Here is a 27,672-nt window from a genome sequence, read left to right as displayed (position 1 = left end):
GAATATGATAGGCCTGTTTAGTTCTGTTTAAAAGTGTATGTGCTGAGAAGCTAGACTAGGGAATCTCCAACCCAGTATCTCCAATGACATTTTGTACTTAACGTTATTTGTAAAAAGTAAATTACACATTTACATATTTTCATGTACTCATTCCCTGGCTTATTTAGAGTAGGAAGCTGAGTTGCTTTAATGATTTTTTCTCTATGTGAAAGTGTTTATATATATAATCTTCGTGTCGTACATTTCCTCTTTCTGCAAAATGAATGTTGTGTTGGAATTTGAAATCTATGATAAGGGCTTTTATGAGAATTTTGTCTCCTTCTGGTAAATGAAGCCCAAGTATTACATTGTATAGTGTGGGTGATGGTGAATGTTTTGGGCCAACAATGAGTATTATACTGTTTTCCAAGTCATCATATGGAGATGACTTCAATGTGGTCTCCCTGGTGTTATTTCTGCTGAGCACTTGGAGTGGTTGTTTCAGAGAAAGGCTTACTTGTGATAATTTTTAAATCTTACATTCCTGAAAATTTCAGAAAGGCAGTGTGATATAAGGAAAAAAATGCAAGTCCTAACTGTCATCAACCCTGTTATGATTAGCTATATGATTGTAGGCAAATTTTTTATCCTCTGAGCGTTAGTTTTTTTTAATTTAATTTTTGAATAGGTAATACATTCAAATGGTTTAATAAATAGTTGCATATTTATATATTTTATATAAACAGTGAAAGTCTCACTCCTATGCCTATTCCTCATCCACGCAGTTCCATGTCCCTTGCCCAACCACTTTTACTGGTTTCTTTACACTCTTTTAGACTTTCTTTAGGCAAACGCTTACAATTATGAATGTATTTTTCCTACTTTTCATGCAAAAGTTAGTCCATAATCCCCACTGTTCTGCACCTTCAACCCATTACCCCCAAAGTGCTTTTTCACTTAATGTATCTTGGAGATCTTTCCAAATCAGTACATAGAGAGTTTCTGCTTTTTTTCAAAAAATCTGCACAGTATTTCATTGAATGAATGTATCATAATTTAACTAGTTCTTTATTGTTGTACATGTGTGTTGCTTCTACTCTTTTGATATTATAAGCAATTCTGTAATGGAGACCCTTGAACATGTGTCATTTTACATGTGTGCAAGGATATTTGTGGGATCACTTTATAGAAAGTGGGATTTCTAAGTCAAAGGATATATGCATTTATAACTGAAATATGTTGCCAAATTGCTTCCCTTTGGGATTGCTCCAAAATGTGTGTTGCCTGTTCCCTCACCAACATTAGCTGTATCATAGCTAATACTTACATGGTACTTACTGTGTACCAGATACTGTTCTAAGTGCTTTATATACATTACTTCATTTTATCTTAATAACATCCCTTTGAGGTAGGTACTGTTATTATCTCCGTTTTTCAGATTAATAATTTGAGGAATAGAGACTTTAAGTGATTTGCCCAAATCACACAGTTACTGTGGCAGAAATTCAAACCAAGTATTCTGGCTTCAGGATTGGTGTTACTAAGATTATGTTTTACTGTTATCAAACTTGAATTTTTGCCAATCTGATAGAGAAAAATGATACCTCAGAGTAGTTTTAAGTTTTAAAATATTACGTTAAGATTAAGGATCTTTTTATATTGTTTGATCACTCATGTTTCCTTTTCTGTAAACTACGTGTTTAAATTCTTTACCTGTTTTTCTTTTGAGTCATAGGTCTCTTTCCTATTGATTTCTAAGTTTCTCTCTCTTTTTATAATGATATAAATATATATATTTATGTATTGATATATATGTATTTATATATGTATATATATCATATATACATGTGATAAGATAAATTTTTTATGTCTGGGGTATGTATTGCAAATATTTTCCTTTGACATTTGTCTTCTGACTTCTTTTATTCCCATGCAGAACTTTTAGATTTTTATGTAGACAGACTTATCAATCTTGTCTTCTGTGGCTTTTGGATTTTGAGTCATAGTTAGAAAGACCTTCTTCATCTCAATCATTAGTTTTTTAATCTATCCAGTGGGAACAAGAAAATAGAATTATTGTGAAGGTCAAAGTGCTTTGTGAACTGTAAACTGTAAATCATTATACAGATGAAATGTGTTACTTATTAATTTGTCTTCTGAACAAATTGTATAGAGGTTGTCATCTCTTCTCCTGCATTAAATGGAATAGGATGACAAATTTTTGTTTTCTACAGTGTGGGAAACTAGGGTGGTATTGATCTTGTGGTCAGTGTTTTTCTTGGACAGTTTGCATGGGATCTTTTTCAAAAGTAGGCACAGTGGAAATCCTGAAGTATTTTTACATACTTTAGTCTTTGTTGTTCTTTGTATTAGGTATAATTGGAATCTGACTAAAACTTCTCAAAAATTGTTTTGCTTTCACATTAGCTATGGTTGACAAATTTGCACATTATTTACTTTGGGTATTGTATTCCTACTGATCGGTAGGAATTTGTAATTTGGGAGGACCCCTCACTTTTGTGTGTGTGTGTAAGATTATTAAATTAATGCATGTTCATTAAGGAGGAATTGGGGAATAGAGATGATTTTAAATTATTCAAATCTCCCCAAGATTCAAAGAGTTAATAGCCAATGTTAACATTTTGGGCTCTCAGGATTCTTTTTGTGTATGTGTTTGTATTGTCATTACCAACTCTCTAGGGTTTGGCATAGTGCCTGGCCCTTAGTAGGTGCTAAATAAATATTTGTTGACTGAGTGAATGAAAGAATGAATATGTTTTTACACAGGAAGTATGGAATCTCAATGTCTTATTTATTTTCATTTTTTTATCCACTGTAGATTTTGATTCATATAGTAGTATTAAAATTTGTATGCCATAATTCACTTGGAGGTGAGTAAGTTCAAGTCTAACCCTCACGGAGCTCAGAGTCCAGTGAAAGAGACAGATAAGCAACAATTAAAATACTGTGTGATAACTATAATAACAGAGCTTTGTGGAAGGCATTATCAAAACACAGAAAAAAGAGATTGAGGGGTCAGAGAACACTTCCCATATGAGATGATCACTGGAGAGCCATGTAGAAGAGGTCAAGAAGAACATGCCAGGGAGAAGGAATATTCCTTCTAGGTATTGAAGTATGAGCAGGACTCTACAAGTAGTTCTCTATGTTTGGAGCAGACTGTGTCTGTGGGTAGAGGAATAGAGATAGATGAGGCTGGAGATGTGGGCAGGAGCCAGATAAGAAAGAGCCTTTGTATAACACATGAAAAGTTCTCAAAAGTTTACTTATTTTGAAGAATAGATTGGGAGAGGTGTGAGAGTGAAGGTAGGAAGACCAAGAAGACTTTAATTAAGCACAACAGCTGGAATGAGATGAACATCACTTAAGCCAAGTTAGGAGGGGAAAGCTACGCTTGAAAGGAGGGTTAAGTCTGAGGGATAATGATTAGGCCAGTTTTAGTAGAGCAAAGTCTTTGAATGCCAAGCTAAGGAACTTTATATGCAACAAATGTCATTGAATTTTTTTTTAATTTTTTAATTTTTATTTTTGGCTGCATTGGGTTTTCGTTGCTGCATATGGGCTTTCTCTAGTTGCGGCGAGCGGGGCCGACTCTTCGTTGCGGTGCGCGGGCTTCTCATTGTGGTGGCTTCCCTTGTTGCGGAGCACGGGCTCCAGGCGCACGGGCTTCAGTAGTTGTGGCACGCGGGCTCAGTAGTTGTGGTGCATGGGCTTAGTTGCTCCGCAGCATGTGGGATCTCCCCAGATCAGGGATTGAGCCCGTGTCTCCTGCATTGGCAGGCGGATTCTTAATCATTGTGCCACCAGGGAAGCTGCCATTGAATTTTTTTTTAACTGTCATGTGTGTTATGTGAACTGTTACAGGTTGCAGTTTGCTTCCTTCCCACTAGTCTGAAATGATGTTGAAATCTTTCATGCTTATGAAATAGTAGAGATATTATCAAAGACAATTGTATTTAAACAGAAGTGAAATTTCAGACTGGAATATGACCCTTTATTTGAAAAGTATATATGTGTATATATATTAAAGAACTATGAAAATAGGCATTGTTTGAAAATACCTTTTACAATAGTTATGTACTCTTTCCTTTGGATTCTTAAGACCAGATAACTCTCTGGCATGGTAAGGCTCTGGTCTTGTTGAAGCTTTACAAAAAGTATAAGGAAATCACATTAAAAGTCCTCTTAAAGCTCCATAGTTACATTAGAGAATACATTTTTAACTGGAATTGGAATTTTTTTCCTGAATTTAAATCAGAAAGAAAACATTTTAAGGAAGCAAACCCCTTCCAGAAAGTTAAAGAAATGCCAGGGAGTATGCTGTAGTTAATATGAATTTGGTTGAATTACTACAGCTCAGCTTTTGTATTTGTATTTCTGTATATTAATAATTAAATGCTTTAAGAGACTCATGTTCATTATACATTGATTGTGAAATTATGTTCAGTTTGCTATATTTATTGTCAATATAACATTACAGAAAGTTTAGAATAAGAGTAAAGAATAAGTCATAAATTTTCTACCCAAAATAACATTATCACTTTGGTATAATTCCTTTATTTTTTCCAGTGCATACTTTTATATAATTATCATCATTGATTATTCAATTTTTGTATTTTTGCCCCTCCCTCTTCCCACTTAACATATAAATTTCATCTCATGTAGTCTAAGCTATTGTAGTGGGAGGGATGAAAGGGTGATTTTTAGTTGTTCTAAGCTTTTAATCTTCATTTTTTAAACAAAAGTAATGCAAGATCATTGTAAAAAAACTGAACAGAAATGTATTCCATAAAAAAATGAGTCTTGGGACTTCCCTGGTGGCACAGTGGTTAAGAATCCACCTGCCAATGCAGGGGACATGGGTTTGAGCCCTGGTCCGGAAAGATCCCACATGCTGGGGAGCAACTAAGCCCATGCACCACAACTACTGAGCCTGTGCTCTAGAGCCCGCGAACTACAACTACTGAGCCCACATGCTACAACTGCTGAAGCCCGCGTGCCTAGAGCCTGTGCTCCACAACAAGAGAAGCCACTGCAATGAGAAGCCCACGCACTGCAAGGAAGAGTAGCCCCCGCTTGCTGCAACTAGAGAAAACCCGCATGCAGCAATGAAGACCCAACACAGCCAAAAATAAATTAAAAAAAAAAAAAAAAGAGTCTTTCTTATAATCACCTCTTCCACCAAGATAAAGTTTAATATATGCATTCCTTTAAATTATTTTTTTAGATATATACTGTTTACTATTATATTAAAAAATAAAAATAAGATTGCACTATACATTCTATTTTGCTAATAGTGACACTGTCAAGTGACGATACCAATATCTTGGTATCGTCACTTGACAGTGAAACTTGGACATCTCTCCATGTTAGTATATATAGAATTTACCTCATTCTTTTAATGACTATATAATACATTATTTGGATGTACTCCAGTTTATTTAACCTACCCTATTGATGGACATTTGGATTGTCTCCAGTTTTTTTCTGTTACTGACAACATGTAAGTTAATACATTCTTGTACATTTATCTTATGTCTGCTTATAGTAACTCACTTTTAATGGCTATAAAATATTCCCTTTAGTGGAAATAATACATTTGAGAGAGAAATAAGGTTGAAAAATATTTTTTGGTGAATATTTTTTGACAATACTTCATGTTATTAATTTTGTTTTGCCTTTTATCAGATTCCTCCTTTGACCTTTGTAATGTAAACTATAGAAGAGCCTACCCTAACCCCAGGAATCTAACTTTCTTTTTCTCTTGATTGCTTTCTTTCCCAGCCTCTGAAATAGACTTCTAACCACTTTATCAGAAGAGGTGAGTTGCCTATTTGACCTAGGTGGTCTTCTTAAAATCAAATAGGAAAATTTATCAAAATAAAGATTATCCTGGAAATTTATTTATCTATCTATTTTTTTTTTTCACACACACACACTGTATTTTATTTTTACAAGAGATAAATAGACTGACACCAAGCATTGTACATGGATGACCACAACAAAAGCAACAATGATTGCAATTACCAAACATGAAACACACTCATACTATGTCATAATATTGACATTCAGTCCAGTAATCCTCCACTCTAACAGCTCCTTTACTTTGCAGTGAAAATTGATTTGTATATTCTTTGCCTCTGAGTCCTTGTGGGATTTTTTTTTTTTAATTCAGACAGAAAGTCACAAAAATTATACTCATCCTCATCAGTTCACTCAGTCCCATGTAATTAATTTTTTTTTTATCTTGATCTTTTGTTAGCACTTTTATGAGTTCATCAGTTTTTCATTAGAGTTCTGAAAATGCTTATTCATTCAGTTCAGCAGTACAGAAACCTGTACTTGTCAGAGTCTTTTCCATGAATTTCTTGAAGATGAAACCGTTTTATAGGAACATATTTGCAAAAGCATCAGAGTACACCCAGAACTGTCTGTAAATGACAAAAGACTTAAAAATGACCACAGTTAAAGATTTGATGAAAGTTCATAATAATGCAGTTGACAAGAAAATTAGTTATTTCTGAGATATACATTTTAAAGTAATAACTAGGATTATTACTTATAACATTATACCAGAACATATAAGATTTTTAGAAATTTCATGTAATGTCTGAAACACTTATATTAACATATTTCCATACATATTTCCATACAAATACAAATATAAGATTTTTAGAAATTTCATGTAATGTCTGAAACATTTATATTAACATATTTCCATACAAATAACCCAATGAAAGTTTAGTATTAGTTGTTTTGTTTGTTTGTTTTTTTATACTGCAGGTTCTTATTAGGCATCAATTTTATACACATCAGTGTATACATGTCAATCCCAATCGCCCAATTCAGCACACCACCATCCCCACCCCACTGCAGTTTTCCCCCCTTGGTGTCCATATGTCCGTTCTCTACATCTGTGTCTCAACTTCTGCCCTGCAAACCGGCTCATCTGTACCATTTTTCTAGGTTCCACATACATGCGTTAATATACGATATTTGTTTTTCTCTTTCTGACTTACTTCACTCTGTATGACAGTCTCTAGATCCATCCACTTCTCAACAAATGACTCAATTTCGTTCCTTTTTATGGCTGAGTAATATTCCATTGTATATATGTACCACAACTTCTTTATCCATTCGTCTGTTGATGGGCATTTAGGTTGCTTCCACGACCTGGCTATTGTAAATAGTGCTGCAATGAACATTTGGGTGCATGTGTCTTTTTTTTTTTTTTTTTTTAAATCCCTGATGCCTGGGCCCTACCCCAGTGATCTGATTTCAACTGGTCTGCAGTGGGGGAGCAGGATTTTTTTTTTTTTTTAAGAAATTCACGTTCTTTTATTTATTTATTTATGACTGTGTTGAGTCTTTGTTTCTGTGCGAGGGCTTTCTCTAGTTGCGGCAAGTGGGGACCACTCTTCATCGCGGTGCGCAGGCCTCTCACCATCGCGGCCTCTCTTGTTGCGGAGCACAGGCTCCAGACGCGCAGGCTCAGCAATTGTGGCTCACGGGCCCAGTTGCTCCGTGGCATGTGGGATCTTCCCAGACCAGGGCTCGAACCCGTGTCCCCTGCATTGGCAGGCGGATTCTCAACCACTGCGCCACCAGGGAAGCCCGCATGTGTCTTTTTGAATTACGGTTTTCTCTGGGTATATGCCCAGTAGTGGGATTGCTATCTATTTATTTTATTTATTTATTTTTGGCTGTGTTGGGTCTTCGTTGCTGTGCGTGGGCATTCTCTAGTTGTGGCAAATGGGGGCTACTCTTCGTTGAGGTGTGTGGGCTTCTCATTGTGGTGGCTTCTCTTGCTGTCGTGCACAGGCTCTAGGAACGCGGGCTTCAGTACTTGCGGCCCGCGGGCTCTAGAGTGCAGGCTCAGTAGTTGTGGCACACGGGCTTAGTTGTTCCGCGGCATGTGGGATCTTCCCGGACCAGGGATCGAACCCGTGTCCCCTGCCTTGGCAGGTGGATTCTTAACCACTGGACCACTAGGGAAGTCCTATCCTGGAAATTCATAATCCTCTTAGTACTTTAGCATCTCAGCTTATTTGAATGTGTCTAATATCAATCGGTTGATCTTGTGTCAAGCTTCATGTTCCAGCATAAAAAGTTTTAGATACATTTAGTGTACTTAGAAGATCAGAAGCTATGTTTTTTATATCCAGATTATGGGAAATAATAATCCTACTCAATTCTGTCCTAGTTAGATCATATATGTAATATTGTGTACGTTTTTTTGCTATTGTGTTTTAGAGGAGCTTTGACAGTTTGGAGGGCAATTAAGGCTAAACTTTAAAGAAGATAACCAGGGAGCTCTTGATGCCATGTTTCATGGGAAACTTGAAAGACTTGTGTATATTTGCCCTGGAGAAAACTTGGTAACTGAAAAGGTATCATAAAGAAGAAAACCAGACTTAATTTGTTGTATACTTGCAGCATCCAGAACTAGGATTAAGGTTGGGCTGGGGAAGAGAGAGGAAAGGGAACTCATTTTTATTGAATGCTTACTGTGTGTTATGCACCCTGCCTTTTGCTTCATTTATGCATTTTTATCCTTTAATTCTTTAGTGTGTGTCATTAATTCTCATTATAACTCAGTGAGATACAGTTAATATTTACCTCTATTTTATAAATGAGGGGAGAAGTTAAGTAACATGCCCAAGGTGATTCAGCTACTTAGCTGGAATCAGAATTTTTTAAACTTGTCTTGTTTAATTTATTTTGGTCACATACGTATGTTTTAAATAATATGTAACAGTGTTATTTTAGAAAAATTTTTTTTCTGCTCTCATTTCATGAAATTTTATCTGTCTTTACATGCTTTTTCCATCTCAGTATCTTTGCCATCACTAGATCTTTTCTGAATTATCTAGCACAGTTTGCCATGGTATATCATCTGCTCTTCCCTCTAAGCTCTTTTATTTTTTTATTGTAGCAAGTTTTTTTTTTAGTAGATCTTGAGATTTTTAACTTAATTGTGATGCTATTTATTTATTTATGGCTACGTTGGGTCTTCATTGCTGTGCGTGGGCTTTCTCTAGTTGTCGCAAGTGGGGGCTACTCTTCATTGCAGTGCACGGGCTTGTCATTGCTGGGGCTTATCTTGTTGCGGATCATGGGCTCTAGGCGTGCGGGCTTCAGTAGATGTGGCACGAGGGCTTCAGTAGTTGTGGCAGGTGGGCTCCAGTAGTTGTGGCTCGCGGGCTCTAGAGCGCAGGCTCAATATTTGTGGTGCATGGGCTTTGTTGCTCCGTGGCATGTGGGATCTTCCTGGACCAGGGATCGAACCCGTGTCCTCTGCATTGGCAGGTGGATTCTTAACCACTGTGCCACCAGGGAAGTCCTCTAAGCTGTTTCAGAAAGAGTATTTTTTGAATATGTATATGCTACTTATTAGAAATTTTATTCCAAGCAACAAGTACTCATTCACACAACATAAGACCATTTGGTTTTTTCATTTCTGTCATTGGTGTTTGTGAGCTCTATGCTGTATTCATTTGCTGGATTCTTTTTTTTAAATTAATTAATTAATTAATTTTTTGGCTGCATTGGGTCTTCGTTGCTGCATGCGGGCTTTCTCTAGTTGTGGTGAGCGGGGGCTACAATTCGTTGCTGTGCGCGGGCTTCTCATTGCAGTGGCTTCTATTGTTGAGGAGCACGGGCTCTAGGTGTGTGGACTTCAGTAGCTGTGGCACATGGGCTCAGTAGTTGTGGCTCACGGGCTCTAGAGCGCAGGCTCAGTAGTTGTGGCACACGGGCTTAGTTGCTCCGTGGCATGTGGGATCTTCCCGGACCAGGGCTCGAACCCGTGTCCCCTGCATTGGTAGGTGGATTCTTAACCACTGTGCCACCAGGGAAGCCCTGGATTCTTTTTTTTTTAACCTCTTTCTTGGAGTTATAATTGCTTTACAATGGTGTGTTAGTTTCTGCTTTATAACAAAGTGAATCAGCTATACATATACATATATCCCCATATCTCTTCCCTCTTGCGTCTCCCTCCCTCCCACCCTCCCTATCCCACCCCTGTAAGTGGTCACAAAGCCCCAAGCTGATCTCCCTGTGCTATGTGGCTGCTTCCCACTAGCTATCGGTTTTACATTTGGTAGTGTATATATGTCCATGCCACTCTCTTACTTTGTCCCATCTTACCCTTCCCCCTCCCCGTGTCCTCAAGTCCATTCTCTAGTAGGTCTGCGTCTTTATTCCTGTCCTGCCCCTAGGTTTTCCATGACCATTGTTTTTTTTTTTTAGATTCCATATATATGTGTTAGCATATGGTATTTGATTTTCTCTTTCTGACTTACTTCACTCTGTATGACAGACTCTAGGTCCATCCACCTCACTACAAATAACTCAATTTCGTTTCTTTTTATGGCTGAGTAATATTCCATTGTATATATGTGCCACATCTTCTTTATCCATTCATCTGTCGATGTTCACTTAGGTTGCTTCCATGTCCTGGCTATTGTAAATAGAGCTGCAATGAACATTGTGGTACATGACTCTTTTTGAATTATGGTTTTCTCAGGGTATATGCCCAGTAGTGGGATTGCTGGGTCGTATGGTAGTTCTATTTTTAGTTTTTCAAGGAACCTCCATACTGTTCTCCATAGTGGCTGTATCAATTTACATTCCCACCAACAGTGTAAGAGGGTTCCCTTTTCTCCACACCCTCTCCAGCCTTTATTGTTTGTAGATTTTTTGATAATGGCCATTCTTACTGGTGTGAGATGATATCTCATTGTAGTTTTTTTTTTTTCAAACTTTTTAAAAAAATTAATTAATTAATTAATTTATTTTTGGCTGTGTTGGGTCTTCGTTTCTGTGCCAGGGCTTTCTCTAGTTGCGGTGAGCGGGGGCCACTCTTCATCGCAGTGCATGGGCCTTTCACTATTGCGGCCTCTCTTGTTGCGGAGCACAGGCTCCAGACGCGCAGGCTCAGTAATTGTGGCTCACGGGCCCAGTTGTTCTGTGGCATGTGGGATCTTCCCAGACCAGGGCTCGAACCCGTGTCCCCTGCATTGGCAGGCGGATTCTCAACCACTGCACCACCAGGGAAGCCCCTCATTGTAGTTTTAATTTGCATTTCTCTAATGATTAATGATGTTGAGCATTTTTTCATGTGTTTGTTGGTAATCTGTATATCTTCTTTGGAGAAATGTCTATTTAGGTCTTCTGCCCATTTTTGGATTGGGTTGTTTGCTTTTTGTTATTGAGCTGCATGAACTGCTTATAAATCTTGGAGATTAATCCTTTGTCAGTTGCTTCATTTGCAAATATTTTCTCCCATTCTGAGGGTTGTCTTTTGGTCTTGTTTATGGTTTCCTTTGCTGTGCAAAAGCTTTTAAGTTTCATTAGGTCCCATTTGCTTATGTTTGTTTTTATTTCCATTTCTCTAGGAGTTTGGCCAAAAAGGATCTTGCTGTGATTTATGTCATAGAGTGTTCTGCCTATGTCTTCCTCTAAGAGTTTGATACTGTCTGGCCTTACATTTAGGTCTTTAATCCATTTTGAGTTTATTTTTGTGTATGGTGTTAGGGAGTGTTCTAATTTCATTCTTTTACATGTAGCTGTCCAGTTTTCCCAGCACCACTTATTGAAGAGGCTGTCTTTTCTCCACTGTATATGCTTGCCTCCTTTATCAAAGATAAGGTGACCATATGTGCATGGGTTTATCTCTGGGCTTTCTATCTTTTTCCATTGATCTATGTTTCTGTTTTTGTACCAGTACCAAACTGTCTTGATTACTGTAGCTTTGTAATATAGTCTGAAGTCAGGGAGCCTGATTCCTCCAGCTCCATTTTTCGTTCTCAAGATTGCTTTGGCTATTCGGGGTCTTTTGTGTTTCCATACAAATTGTGAAATTTTTTGTTCTAGTTCTGTGAAAAATGCCAGTGGTAGTTTGATAGGGATTGCATTGAATCTGTAGATTGCTTTGGGTAGTAGAGTCATTTTCACAATGTTGATTCTTCCAATCCAAGAACATGGTATATCTCTCCATATATTTGTATCATCTTTAATTTCTTTCATCAGTGTCTTATAATTTTCTGCATACAGGTCTTTTGTCTCCTTAGGTAGGTTTATTCCTAGATATTTTATTCTTTTTGTTGCAATAGTAAATGGGAGTGTTTTCTTAATTTCACTTTCAGATTTTTCATCATTAGTGTATAGGAATGCAAGAGATTTCTGTGCATTAATTTTGTATCCTGCTACTTTACCAAATTCATTGATTAGCTCTAGTAGTTTTCTGGTAGCATCCTTAGGATTCTCTATGTATAGTATCATGTCATCTGCAAACAGTGACAGCTTTACTTCTTCTTTTCCGATTTGGATTCCTTTTCTTTTTCCTCTCTGATTGCTGTGGCTAAAACTTCCAAAACTATGTTGAATAGTAGTGGTGAGAGTGGGCAACCTTGTCTTGTTCCTGATCTTAGTGGAAATGATTTCAGTTTTTCAGGATTCTTTTTTTTAATTGACAAAAAGTTTATCATCTTTTGTTTCTGAAGCCTTTTTTGTTATTATTATGAGAAAAATGTAACAAACACCCATTTACCCATATAACAATTGTATATAACAATTAACATTTTGTAAAATTTACTACATCTTTTTTTTCTGATATATTTTAACACAAGTACAGACATGATATTTCACTTCTATTTCTGTGTGCATCTCCAAAAGTAAGTCTTATACAATCTTAATATCATTTTCACACTTAAATTAATAGAACTTTCTATTATCAGCTAATAGTAGTCCTTATTAAAATTTCCCCAGCTCTCTTTTACAACTAGTTTGTTCAAATCAAGATCCAATAAAGTATCATTTTTGTATTTAGTTGTTAAAATTCTTAATTCTCCTTCAGAGTCAGAATTTGAATATAGTACTGTGCTTTCTCTATGCTTTCCTTTCCTTGGAAAGAAGAAGCTTAGTAACGATCAGATCTTTTCAATAATAGAACAGGCATGGAGGAATTAGTGAGCTCGTTGTTCGTGGTGTTGTTTCAGTAGTCTGAGTTAACTCTGGCCTCTGTAGTGTCCAATCCAGTGGACACTTTTCTTCATATTATTTGATGGATTTGTGACATCTGATATGTTTGTCGTTCCCACCTTTTTTTTAAAAATAAATTTATTTATTTATTATTGGCTGCATTTGGTCTTAATTGCTGTGTGTAGGCTTTTCTCTAGTTGTGGCGAGTTGGGGGCTACTCTTTGTTGTGGTGCATGGGCTTCCAACTGTGGTGGCTTCCCTTGTTGCGGAGCACGGGCTCTAGGCACACGGGCTTCAGTAGCTGTGGCTTGTGGGCTCTAGAGTGCAGGCTCAGTAGTTGTGGCTCACGGGCTTAGCTGCTCCGCGGCATGTGGGATCTTCCCGGACCAGGGCTTGAACCCGTGTCCCCTGCATTGGCAGGTGGATCCTTAACCACTGCACCACCAGGGAAGCCCTGTCTTTCCCACCTTTGACCTGTGTGACTTACTTCCTCTTGGTTTTATTCTTACCTCTATTGTTTCTTTTTGTCTTTTATATGTTGATGTTCCCTTGGCCTCTTTTTTTTTTTTTTTGAATAAATAAATAATTTGGCTGCGTTGCATCTTCGTTGCTGCATGCAGGCTTTCTCTAGTTGTGGCACGTGGGCCCTAGGGAGCACAGGCTTCAGTAGTTGCGGCACATGGGCTCAGTAGTTTAGGTGTGTGGGCTCTAGGGCTCGCAGGCTTCAGTACTTGTGGCATGTGGGCTCAGTAGTTGTGGCTCACGGACTCTAGAGCACAGGCTCAGTAGTTGTGGCGCATGAGCTTAGTTATTCCGCGGTGTGTGGGATCTTCCTGGACCAGGGATCGAACCTGTGTCCCCTGCATTGGCAGGTCGATTCTTAACCACTGCACCACCAGGGAAGTCTGCATGTACCTTTCTGAATTAGAGTTTTGTCTGCATATATGCCAAGGAGTGGGATTGCTGGATCATATGGCAACTCTATTTTTAGTTTTTAAAGGAACCTACATACTGTTTTCCATAGTGGCTGCACCAATTTACATTCCCATCAACAGTGTAGGAGGGTTCCCTTTTATCCACACCCTCTTCATCACTTTTTATTTGTAGACTTTTTAATCATGGCCATTCTGACCAGTGTTTTGCATTTCTCTAATAATTAACAGTGTTGAGCACCTTTTCATTTGCCCATTGGCCATCTGTATGTCTTCTTTGGAAAAATGTCTATTTAAGTCTTCTGCCCATTTTTTTTTTTTTTAATAAATTTATTTATTTATTTTTGGGTGTGTTGGGTCTTCGTGTCTGTGTGAGGGCTTTCTCTAGTTGCGGCGAGCGGGGGCCACTCTTCATCGCGGTGCGCGGGCCTCTCTTGTTGCAGAGCACAGCCTCCAGACGCGCAGGCTCAGTAGTTGTGGCTCACGGGCCTAGTTGCTCCGCGGCATGTGGGATCTTCCCAGACAAGGGCTCGAACCCGTGTCCCCTGCATTGGCAGGCAGATTCTCAACCACTGCGCCACCAGGGAAGCCCTTCTGCCCATTTTTTGATTGGGTTGTTTTTTTTGTTATTGAGTTGTATGAGCTGTTTGTATATTTTGGAAATTAAGCCCTCATTGGTCGCATTGTGTGCAGATATTTTCTCCCAATCTGTAGGTTGTCTTTTCATTTTGTTTATGGTTTCCTTTTGCTGTGCAAAAGCTTGTAAGTTTGATTAAGTCCCATTTGTTTATTTTCGCTTTTATTTCTATTGCCTTGGGAGACTGACCTAAGAAAATAGTGGTACAGTTTATGTCAGAGAATGTTTTGCCTATGTTCTCTTCTAGGTTTATGGTGTCATGGCTTATATTTAAGTCTTTAAACCATTTTGAGTTTATTTTTGTGTATGGTGTGAGAGAGTGTTCTAACTTCACTGATTTCTATGCAGCTGTCCAACTTTTCCTAACATCACTTGCTGAAGAGACTGTCTTTTCTCCATTGTATATTCTTGCCTCCTTTGTCAAAGATTAATTGACTGTAGGTGTGTGGGTTTATTTCTGGGCTTTCTATTCTGTTCCATTAATCATATGTCTGTTTTTGTGCCAATACCACACTGTTTTGATTACTGTAGCTTTGTACTATTGTCTGAAGTCTGGGAGGGTTATGCCTCCTGCTTTGGTTTTTTTCCCTCAGGATTGCTTTGGCAATTCTGGGTCTTTTATGCTTCCATATAAATTTTAGGATTATTTGTTCTAGTTATGTGAAAAAAGTCACGGGTAATGATAGGGATCACATTAAATCTGTAGATTGCTTTGGGTTTTTCCTCACCTTTTAAAAATTTTTTATTTATTCTTTTTACTTTTCAATTTTTTTTGCTGCACCACGAGGCTTGTGGATCTTAGTTCCCCAACCAGGGATTGATCCTGGGCCACGGCAGTGAAAGCCCCGAGTCCTAACCACTGCACCGCCAGGGAATTCCCATTTTATTCACCTTTCTAAAGTCACTTCTTTGGGACTTCCTTGGTGGTCCAGCAGTTAAGACTCTGTGCTCCCAATGCAGGGGGCCTGGGTTCGATCCCTGGTCAGGGAGCTAGATCCTGCATGCTGCAACTAAGCTGCAACTAAAAAAAAAAGATCCCACATGCCGCAACTAAGACCCGGCACAGCCAAATAAATAAATATTAAAAAAAGAAAACAAACTTGTAATGCCCTGTACCTAGTGGGAACCCAATTAACATTTGATTTTTTAACAGAGGGGATTCTGGAATTGGCCAAAAGATTGGACTAGTTAACCTCTAAATGCCTTTTCAACTTTCAACCTAAGTTTCTGTTTTATGTCATGACCTAGGGCCTGGTGGATTGTAGTTACAACAGCATATAATATGCATATCCAAAAGAGATAATAACAGTTTTAAGAACTGGCTTTTGATCTGTCTGGCACTAATGTATGCCATTGTGTATACTCATGGCTAATTAAATAGGGGATGCCAGTTTTTATGTTAGATTGCTTTTGGTTTGAATGGAAACTGCAACTCATTATTTCACAACAGGATGGCAAGTTCAGCAGTGTTGCTTTTATTTTTAATTAGGCAGTCATCCTGAAATGTGTCTGTATTTGCTATGTTGGTCCATAGAAAGGACAGCAGCTGAGCAGACTGTGATGTAGATTTGCCATGTGGTTGGTCGTGATATACAGCTAATGTACTTATCAGTATTCCTGTTCAGGAAAATGGCCAGTTTTCTGGGCTACATCTTACCAGTAATGAATCCTTGTTTTATTTTGAATTAGAAAGGGGATTTTTATGATGATAGAAAGAAAACAAAGTATGATTAGGATATTAGGATATTATGTTTGCATTCTTTTTTTACTCTTTATACCCAGGGTATAAAAGTCCACTGAACTCTCAGAAATCCTTTTTACTCACTTGTGGGACTTCATTACCAACTCTGTACACACATGATTCCATATTTGGAGGGATGTTGAAGATTATGGTTGCTGGCTGACACTTTGCCATATCCTGTTACCTGTTGGTTGATAGCTGTTCAGTGCGTTACAGGATTTTATTTGCATCTACGTTGTTGTGAAGTTTCATATGCTTCATTCCTGTGGAATGAAAGTGTAAGAAACAACTAATACTGTACATTAGAATGGAAAAGAAGGGCTGATTGGGGGTTGGCATATCTTTCCTGTCAGCTTGGCATCCATTCTTTAAATAGTCTGTTTAAACCAATGCTAATTTATTTATTTATTTAGTTTTTGGCTGCGTTGGGTCTTTGTTGCTGTGCGCGGGCCTTCTCTAGTTGCGGCGAGTGGGGGCTACTCTTCGTTGCAGTGTGTGGGCTTCTCATTGCGGTGGCTTCTCTTGTTGTGGAGCACGGGCTCTAGGCGTGCGGGCTTCAGTAGTTGCAGCACGTGGGCTCTGTAGTTGTGGCTCGCAGGCTGTAGAGTGCAGGCTCAGTAGTTGTGGCACACAGGCTTAGTTGCGGCATGTGGGATCTTCCTGGACCAGGGCTTGAACCCGTGTCCCCTGCATTGGCGGATGGATTCTTAACCACTGTGCCACCAGGGAAGCCCAATGCTAATTTTTTGATCTATAGAATGTGATGAAGAGACTAAAGGCTTTTGCTTCAGAGGCTGGTGGAGCTATCATCTGTATGCTCTTTAGTCTCTGTTGTTAAATTAGGGAGGAGAATAGTAGTAGCTTTGTACCTAGCTAGTAAGCTGTAATTTTTCACAGAAATTTAGCTGTTTTTCTGGAGGAGACATGTCATAGTGGGAAGTGTTTGGATTTGGAACTCTTGATTTGAATCCAGAGTCTGTCACTAGTTGTTTGAATTTGAGTTTAATCTCTCAGTGTTTTAATTTCTTTCTCTTTAAATTGGAGATGATAACACCTACCTTGCAGAGTTGTCATAAAGGTTATCAAAAACGCAAAAACATTTGGTAGAATGCATGGCCTATGGTAAATGGTGGCTGCAGTTGTTATTATTTCCAGAAGCATTTCAGATGGGCATATGGTCTACTTGGGAGTCCTAAAAAAGTTTCTTGATTCTCTGGAAAATGATTTGTGGAATTCCTACTTTGAAAAGATAAAATATATAATATTGGTTATAGGATATTTAGTTCACTGACTTTTTTATTGATAGCTTTTCAAATTTCTCCAATCAAAGCTTTTAATTGTACTTTCTTTGGGAAAAATAAATCAATCCCAGTGTAAGAGAAAATTAGCCTTTGAAAAGACAAACCTTCCTATGCAGAAAAGAAAGGAAAAAAGTTTTGAACTTTCCAGTTTATAAATATTGAAATTGAGAACACAATTACCAAAAAATTATTTGTGTCCTTGTAAGCAACATAATTTTGGCATTTTTGAAAGACTACTGAAGGCTGTTTCCTGGTTTAAGAACAAAACTGATTAAGCTTTTCTGACACAGTGCTTCTTAACGGGGGCACTATTGGCATTTAGGGCAAGACAGTTCTTTGTTGTGCAGGACTGTTCTGTGCATTGTAGGACATTTAGCTTCCCTGGCCCCTGCCCACTAAAATGCCAATAGTGCCCACCCCACACCCCCACCATTGTGACAATAGCTCCTCCCTGACAAGAACCTCCTTCTGCCTAAATCTTCACATGACCCTAATTGAGAACCACTGGGACTCTCGCTGGGATATTTTTAGGGAAGCAGCTCACAGTATCATCAGTTTCCATTTAGGAATTCCAAGTTTTTACAAGCTTAAAATTCTTGATCAACAATGTGTAGTCTCTTGAATCAAATAGCCTCCTTACAGCGAGAGTAATTGTAGTTGTTTTTTTGTTCCACCCAAAATGTATACTTTAAAGGGCACTATTTGTATCAGAAGGTAATATTCCATAAGTGAGACCAAGAGAGGTAATCCAGAGTCTGAAAACAGCATAAAATCTCATAAGTTTCAAAGAATGTATTGTCTGATTTTAAAATTAGTTATTTTCAGATTTAAAAAAAAGTAGGGTATGGTTTTAGAGTCTGTTCATACACACCTTTGCTGCCTCTTATGGCTAATTAAAATTTATCAGATTAAATTGAAAGCTATTTGTAACTTGGTTGGTTTCATTTAAAATGTGGTCATTCAGTATGCTGGCCAAGGGAGCAGAAGGCATGGTTTGGAAGTTTTCCCATGCTCAGCACTTTTCCAAAATGGATTAATAAAGTTCTTACTCCCATAAGGGGACTGTACTTTTTAATCCCTCAACTGTCTAGTAATTAGTATTGCTTTAGCATATAATAGGGGCTCTACAACTAAATATCAGTGTTTGTCATGAGTGCTTTTATATTTTAAGTTTGTGGACTTGAATAAGTAAGGTTATCCAAAAATTCTCCCAATGCTTTTGAGTTTTTAGGCTAAGATATAAATATTCCTTGGACCAAAAACTATAGTCGAACTATTGCAGAAAAGAAGTTTGAGAATCTTGAGACTTGGCTTGCACAGTGGGATGCTATTTATTTGCCAAATTGTTTTCAGTTTTTTTGGGCTGAGCATACTGCATGGCTGTTGTATCGGCAATAGACTTAAAAAAAAAGAAAACAACTGTTAGAATTCTTTTTTTATTAGGAAAATTAAATATAGAAAAGAGTACAATATAATACCACCCAGAATTAACAAATATTAATTAGTGAAAAAAATAAGAAAATTAGCAAACATACCATTTTGTGTTTGTTATAGGTTTGTTTTTTAATAAAAGGAAACAAAACATTATTGTTATAGTTGAAGTCCCCTTTATTTCCCTTCCTTATCTCATTTTTCTTCTTTCCCACCAAGGCAACTACTACAGTGAATTTAGTGGCTGGCTTTCTAGTTCATGCTTTTATCTTTTTTTATTTCTGGCTGCGCCTTGCGGCATGTGGGATCTTAGTTGCCTGATGAGGGATCCAACCCGAGCCCCCTGCATTGGAAGCACGGAGTCTTTTTTTTTTATGTGTTATTTTATTTATTTATTTTTGGATGATTGGGTCTTCGTTGCTGCCCGTGGGCTTTCTCTAGTTGCGGTGAGCGGGGGCTACTCTTGGTTGTGGTGCACGGGGGCTACTCTTGGTTGTGGTGCACGGGCTTCTCATTGCAGTGGCTTCTCTTGTTGCGGAGCACGGGCTCTAGGCACGCGGGCTTCGGTAGTTGTGGCACGCGGGCTGTAGAGCGCAGGCTCAGTAGTTGTGGCTCACGGGCTTAGTTGCTCTGCGGCATGTGGGATCTTCCCAGACCAGGGCTTGAACCCGTGTCCCCTGAATTGGCAGGCGGATTCTTAACCACTGCGCCACCAGGGAAGCCCCAGAAGCACGGAGTCTTAACCACTGCACCGCCAGGGAAGTCCCCCTAGTTCATGCTTTTAGACATTTACTATAAATATATATCTTTATATAATAATCATAATAAGCAGCAGTACTTGAATGCTTACTATTTGCCAGGCACTGTTCATTTAATCAATACCCTATGGTGATTGTAAGCATTAAATGAGTTAATACATATAAAATGTTATAATGTAGGTACTAATTTATTTCCATTTTATAGATGGGGAACTGGAGATACAGAGAGGTTCTGAAATAACTTGACCAGGTTCACATAGCTGCAAGTTACAGAGCAAGGATTTGAATCCAGATTTGTTCTGGAGGCTATACCTTTAATCAGTATGCTGTCCTGCCTCTCTGTATGTTATTGTATATGTTTAAAAAATACATTTTTTAATTAAAATGGTATCATCCTGTAGGATGGTCCTACAGTTTTTTTGGTAACTTCTTAAAAATTGCTTTGAATTCAGTTTTTTAAAAAAATTATTTATTTATTTAGGGCTGCATCGGGTCTTAGTTGCGGCACTCGGGAACTTTCGTTGTGGCTCACAGGCTTCTCTCTAGTTGTGGCGCACGGGCTCAGTAGCTGTGGCTCGCAGGCTCTAGAGCGCAGCAGGCTCAGTAGTTGTGGCGCACAGGCTTAGTTGCCCTGCGGCACGTGGGATCTTCCCGGACCAGGGCTCGAACCCGTGTCCCCTGCTTTGGCAGGCGGATTCTTAACTGCTGTGCCACCAGGGAAGCCCCACATCATCTTTTCTTAAAAATTTTTATTGGAGTATAATTGATTTACAGTGTTGTGTTAGTTTCTGCTGTACAATAAAGTGAATCAGTTATACATATACATATATCCACTCTTTTTTTAGATTCTTTTCCCATATAGGTCATTACAGAGTATTGAGTAGAGCTCCCTGTGCTATACAGTAGGTCCTTATTAGTTATCTGTTTTATATATAGTAGTGTGCCTATGTTAATCCAAATCTCCCAATTTATCCCTCTCCCTCTTTACCCCCTGGTAACCATAAGGTTGTTTTCTACATCTGTGACTCTATTTCTGTTTTGTAGATAAGTTCATTTGTACCTTTTTTTAGATTCCACATTATACCACATTGTCTTTATCCATTCATCTGTTGATGGACACTTAGGCTGCTTCCATGTCTTGGCTGTTGTAAATAGTGCTGCAATGAACATTGGGGTGTATGTATCCTTTTTTTTTCTTTTTCAAATTTTATTGAAATGTAGTTGATTTACAATGTCATGTTAGTTTCAGGTATACAGCACAGTGATTCAGTTATACATAAACACACACACACACACATATATATATATATATATGTATATATTCTTTTTCAGATTCTTTTCCCTTATAGGTTATTAAAAAATATTGAGTATAGTTCCTTGTGCTATACAGTAGGTCCTTGTTTGTTATCTATTTTATATGTAGCAGTGTGTATCTGTTAATGCCAAGCTCCTAATTTATCCCTCCCCCCCCTTCCCCTTTGGTAACCATAAGTTTGTTTTCTATGTCTGTGGGTCTATTTCTGTTTTGTAAATAAGTTCATTTGTATCTCTCTCTTTTTTCTTTTTAGATTCCACATATAAGTGATGTCATATGATATTTGTCTTTGTCTGGCTTACTTCACTTAGTATGGTAATCTCTGGGTCCATCCATGTTACTGCAAATGGCATTATTTCATTCTTTTTTTATGGCTGAGTAATATTCCATTGTATATATGTACCACATCTTCTTTATCCATTCCTCTGTCAGTGGACATTTAGGTTGCTTCCATGTCCTGGCTATTGTAAATAGTGCTGCAATGAACGTTGGGATGCATGTATCTTTTCGAATTATAGTTTTCTCTGGATATATGCCCAGGAGTGGGATTGCAGGATCATGTGGTAGTTCTATTTTTAGTTTTTTAAGGAAACTCCATACTGTTCTCCATAGTGGTTCTACCAATTTACATTCCCCCCAACAGTGTAGGAGGGTTTTCTTTTCTCCTCAACTTCTCCAGCATTTATTGTTTGTAGACTTTTTAATGATGGCCATTCTGATTGGCGTGAGGTGATACCTCATTGTAGTTTTGATTTGCATTTCTCTAATAATTAGCGATATTGAGCATCTTTTCATGAGCCTGTTGGCCGTCTGTATGTCTTCTTTGGAGAAATGTCTGTTTAGGTCTTCTGCCCACTTTTTGATTGGGTTGTTTGCTTTTTTGATATTGAGTTGCATGAGCTGTTTGTATATTTTGGAGATTAATCCCTTGGTTTGGTTGCTTTATTTTACAAATATTTTTGTACACTAAGTTGGTTGCTTTATTTTACATTTTCTCCCATTCTGTATTTTTCTAAAGTTTCTTTTTCTTTTTCATCTCTGTCCAAATTGTAATTGGCCTGGCCTTCCTCTGCACTCAAGTCCTGATCCTCTTTTATATGCACATGACTAGCTTAACTCCTTACAACTCTCATAGTGGAAAAACACTGAACTAAGTAATAATGAAATGGAAAAAGCTTGAGCTTTGGTGCTGGGTGGACCTTTGTTCCAGTTCTGGTTCTACCAGCTCTGTTTCCTTAGACAAGTTACTTAACCTCCTGAGCCTACATTTGTTTTTCTGTAAAATGGGGACCATACCTGCCTTGGTGGTATATTTTGAGGATTAAATGAGAAAGTGCCCGTGAAATTCTTGGTGTTTTTTTTTTTAAAGCTATTAATATTCCCCTTCCCTGCTATAGGGGATCTTCAACTCTTAGTGTACATAAGAATCACTGGGAAACTTGGTAAAATTTCCAGGCCTCACTCCAAGAGATTCTGATTTAGTAGGTCAAGGTTGAGACCCAAGAATCTGAGTTTTAAATAAAGTCCTTGGGTAATTTTGAAGCAGTTGATCAACAGACACACTTTTAGAAGTGCATTATCCTTGGTTCTAAGTCTAACTTTGCTAGTAAATACCTTATAGCTATGGGCACATTATTTACGCTTTCTGGTCCTTGTGTTTCCTAAAATATAAAATGAACTTCATGGTGTCTACTGGCTGTAAAATTTTAAAAATGTTGGTCTTATAATGCTAAATTTTTGATGTGGTGATCTGTTGCCACTTTTTGGCAGAGGTTCAATAGAGGTACTTAAATGTTTCATTCTTTTTTTCTTTTTTTTGGCCATGTCAGGTCTTAGTTGCGGCACGTGGGATCTTTTTTTTGTTGTGGCATGCAGGCTCTTAGTTGCGGCGTGCAGACTTCTCTCTAGTTGTGGCATGCGGGTTCTCTCGCTAGTTGTGGCGCGTGGGCTCCAGCGTGCATGGGCTCTGTACTTTGCAGCATGCGGGCTCTCTTGTTGAAGCCTCAGTACTTGTGGCACATGGGCTTAGTTGCCCTGTGTCACGTGGGACCTTAGTTCTCCGACCAGGGATTGAACCCGTGTCCCCTGCACTGGAAGGCGAATTCTTTACCACTGGACCATGAGGAAAGTTGCAAATGTTTCATTCTTTAGGAACTTGGATTATTCTTCCTTCTGTGAAGACTGGTGACACTAGCTAAGCAAAAATAATTTGTTTTAAAGATACAGTGATATCTCATGGAACCTTAAGCCAGGATGCAGTTAGGCCTCAGGAATCAGGGATTAGAGCACATTAGGAAAATCAAGAAGTTCTTGATTGTCTGTGCCTTTTTTTCCTCTGCAAATTTGCCTCAATTCCTTGGCTTTTTCTGCCTTCAAGCCTGCGTGGTAGAAAATCGCCATGGCCAACAGCTCCTGAGTTTACATGGTTTCCATTTTAGAAAGCAACCAGACTGAGGCTGGAATATCTTAATTCCAATTCCAAATTGCCCGGAAAGGAAATGTGATTGGTCCATATTGGGTAGAACGCTACCAACTTTGGCTACAGCAGGGTCATATTGTAAGGATGGCCCTGTAAGCCCTGCTGCTAATTCTCCATGATTGGAGGTGATAGAGGTAGTCTGGGTTGGGTATTCATCACATTTATGGAAGTGTTTCACTAATTGTAGAATCACAATGTTGTATTTTGCATAGGACTCTTATAATTGATTCTTTTTTAAAAATCTTTTTCAATACTAATTTTATTTTATTTTTATTAAAAAAATTTTTTTATTTAAAAAATATTTTATTTATTTATTTATTTGGTTGCACTGGGTCTTAGTTGTGGCAGGCGGGCTCCTTAGTTGGGGCTCATGGACTCCTTAGTTGCTGCTCGCCGGCTCCTTAGTTGTGGCTTGCTGGCTTCTTAGTTGTGGCATGCATGTGGGATCTAGTTCTCTGACCAGGGATTGAACCTGGGGTCCCTGCATTGGGAGCGCAGAGTCTTAACCACTGTGCCACCAGGGAAGTCCCAAAACTTTTATTTTATATTGGAGTATAGTTGATTAATGATGTTGTGTTAGTTTCAGGTGTACAGCAGAGTGATTCATTTATACATATACATATACATATACATGTATCTATTCTTTTTCAGATTCTTTTCCCATTTAGGTGATTACAGATTATTGAGCAGAGTTCCCTGTGCTACACAGTAGGTCCTCATTAGTTATCTGTTTTATATATGGAAGTGTGCATGTGTCAATCCCAGTCTCCCAATTTATCCTCCCCCCATATTCCTGGGAACTATAAGTTTGTTTTCTACATGTGTGACTCTATTTCTGTTTTGTAAGTAAGTTCATTTGTACCATTTTTTTTTAGATTCCACATGTAAGCGATATCATATGATACTTGTCTTTCTCTGTCTGACTTACTTCACTCAGTATGACAATCTCTAGATCCATCCATGTTGCTGCAAATGGCATTATTTTGTTCATTTTTATGGCTGAGTAATATTCCATTGTATATATGTACCACATCTTCTTTATCCATTCTTCTGTCGGTGGACATTAAGGTTGCTTTCATGTTCAGGCTATTGTAAATAGTGCTGCAATGAACATTGGGGTGCAGGTATTGTTTCAAATTATGGTTTTCTCTGGATATATGCCCAGGAGCAGGATTGCTGGATCATATGGTAGCTCTATTTTTAGTATTTTAAGGAATCTCCATACTGTTCTCCATAGTGGGTGTACCAATTTACATTCCCACCAACAGTGTAGGAGGGTTCCCTTTTCTCCACACCCTCTCCAGCATTTATTGTTTGTAGATTTTTTGATGATGGCCATTCTGACTGGTGTGAGGTGATATCTCATTGTAGTTTTGATTTGTGTTTCTCTAATAATTAGCAGTGTTGAGCGTCTTTTCATGTGCCTGTTGGCCATCTGTGTGTCTTCTTTGGAGAAATATCTATTTAGGTCTTCTGCCCATTTTTTGATTGGGTTGTTTGTTTTTTTGATATTGAACTGCATGATATGTTTGTAAATTTTGGAAATCAGTTGCATCATTTGCAAATATTTTCTCCCATTTTGTGGGTTGTCTTTTTGTTTTGTTTATGGCGTCCTTTGCTATGCAAAAGCTTTTGAGTTTAATTAGGTCCCAGTTGTTTATTTTTGTTTTTATTTCCATTACTCTAGGAGACAGATCAAAAAAGATATTGCAATTTATGTGAAAGAGTGTTCTGCCTGTATTCTCCTCTAACAGTTTTTTTTTTTTTAGTATTTGTTTGTTTGTTTGTTTAGGCTGTGTCAGGTCTTAGTTGGGGCATGTGGGAACTTTAGTTGCAGCATACGGACTTCTTAGTTGCGGCATGCACGCGGGATCTAGTCTATTCAGGGATATGTCTATTCAGGGATTGAACCTGGGCCCCTTGCATTGGGAGCGTGGAGTCTTACCCACTGGAGCACCAGGGAAGTCCCTTCTAAGAGTTTTATAGATGCTGGGAAAACTGGACAACTACATGTAAAAAAAAATTAAATTAGAACATCTTTTTAACACCGTACACAAAAATAAACTTAAAATGGATTAAAGGGACTTCCCTGGTGGTCCAGTGGTAAAGAATCCACCTTACAATGAAGGGGGCGCGGGTTCGATCCCTGGTCAGGGAACTAGGATCCCACATGCTGCGGGACAACTAAGCCCCGCACGCCACAACTACTGAGCTCGTGCCTCAACTAGAGAAGAGAAAACCCACATGCCACAACTAGAGAGAAGCCTGAGCACTGCAATGAAAGATCCCGCATGCCTCAATGAAGATTCCGCATGCCACAACTAAGACCTGACACAGCCAAAAATAAATAAATAAATAATAAATAAATCTTTTAAAAAAATGGATTTGAGACCTAAGTATAATTGATTCTTGTGGAAAAAGTAGATGTAAGGGGAGACAGGCTAAAAGAAAAAGTGGGCTTTTGTTTTTATTCTTAGGTACCAGATGGGATGGAGCCTTCTGTAGTCACTTCTGCTGGACTGGGTTGTTTAATCAAGAGTGGAATTTTAAATTGCTTTTGGATATAGTTTTCTTCTTTTAAAATTATACAATTTTATAGTATAAAATATTTGTCATCCTTGTTTTATATATTTGGACTTAATGACTTTTCAAATGAATAGAAAATTATATGAGGCTGTGAAGGGCATTGGCAGGAGCACAGGCTTTTGAATCAGACAATCTGGCATGTTAACTTTATCTGTACCATTTGGTGACTGTATGATTGCTTGACCTCTCTGTGAAATGAACATAATAATCCTTATATCATGGATTATTTGAGAATCAAATGACATGACATATGCATAACTCTTACAGTATATTTCCTAGATAATAGGTACTCAACGAATAATATATCACCGCTTTTTGAAGGTAAAAGCATAAAGTGTTTTTTAGATCTGAAAATCAGGAGCTAGAATATGAAAGAGGAAATATTTTTACATTGATAGTGTACTGTTGCCTGTATTTATTATTCATTAATGGTTTTAATGAAATATCATTTTAATCTCTTATTTAGTGACAAGCCAGAAGAGAAGTAAAACTCAACAGAAATTTACTATGTGTGGAATTCATTCCTAAAAGAAGAAAAAAAGTGATTATTGAGACTATGGATCGGAGCAAACGGAATTCAATTGCAGGATTTCCTCCACGTGTGGAGCGTCTTGAAGATTTTGAAGGAGGTGGTGGAGGGGATGGGAGCATGACCCAGGTGGGAAGAGTTTGGCCCTCTTCATATCGAGCTCTTATAAGTGCCTTTTCCAGACTGACACGTTTAGATGACTTCACCTGTGAAAAAATAGGGTCTGGCTTCTTCTCTGAAGTGTTCAAGGTGAGTGATGCATCAGTTTTTCTCATATTGTCTTGTTGATGGTCAGTTTCACTGCAGAGTTGACAGCTGTGTTTAATTAAGACGTAGGCTTTGGCTTGTCAGGGTGCTATGGATCTTGAGCAGTGTTACAAACTGTCCTCTTGAGCTATCTATTAACTTGTAAGATATTTTATTTATTTTAATTATAAAAATACTACATGCTGATCAAAAATTAAAATAATATAGGAGCCTCTTCCACTCCCCCAGAATTCTTCATCATCCCAAATGGAAACTTTGTACCCATTAAAAAATAACTCCCTCCACTACCCTTAGCCCCTGTTAATGTCTGTTCTACCTTCTGTCTCTATGAATATGTCTATTCTAGGTATCTCATATTAATGGAATTATACAATATTTGTCCTTTTATGCCTGGCTTATTTCACTTAGCATAATATCCTCAAGATTCATCCATGTTGAAGCATATATCAGAATTTCATTTCTTTGGAATTCTCTGGCGGTCCAGTGATTAGGACTTGGTGCTGTCACTGCCGGGGCTCTGGTTTGATCCCTGGTCCGGGAACTAAGATCCTGCAAGCCACACGGCAAGGCAAAAAAAAAAAAAAAAAGAATTTCATTTCTTTTTATGTCTGAATAATATCCCATTGTATGTATATACCACATTTTCTTTATCCGTTCACCTGCTGATGGACATTTGGGTTGTTTCCTCCTTTTTTTTTTTTTTTTTTCCTCC

General features: G+C 38.1%; 1 protein-coding gene across 1 annotated transcript in view; it reads left to right on the top strand.

Moving 5' to 3' along the window:
- Positions 1 to 27,672, top strand: part of TESK2 (testis associated actin remodelling kinase 2) — a 133,151-nt gene that overhangs the window by 4,169 nt on the left and 101,310 nt on the right. The window contains exon 2 of the mRNA XM_068539763.1: positions 26,631 to 26,942. Coding sequence (XP_068395864.1) covers positions 26,721 to 26,942 — 222 coding nt within the window. The 5' untranslated portion in view covers positions 26,631 to 26,720. The remainder of the gene's footprint in view (positions 1 to 26,630; positions 26,943 to 27,672) is intronic.

The sequence above is a fragment of the Eschrichtius robustus genome, chromosome 3 (assembly GCF_028021215.1).
Source record: "Eschrichtius robustus isolate mEscRob2 chromosome 3, mEscRob2.pri, whole genome shotgun sequence".
In the NCBI taxonomy this organism is placed as follows: domain Eukaryota; kingdom Metazoa; phylum Chordata; class Mammalia; order Artiodactyla; family Eschrichtiidae; genus Eschrichtius; species Eschrichtius robustus.
Note: the sequence above shows the minus strand (reverse complement) of the source record. Positions and strands in the feature narration are given on the sequence as shown.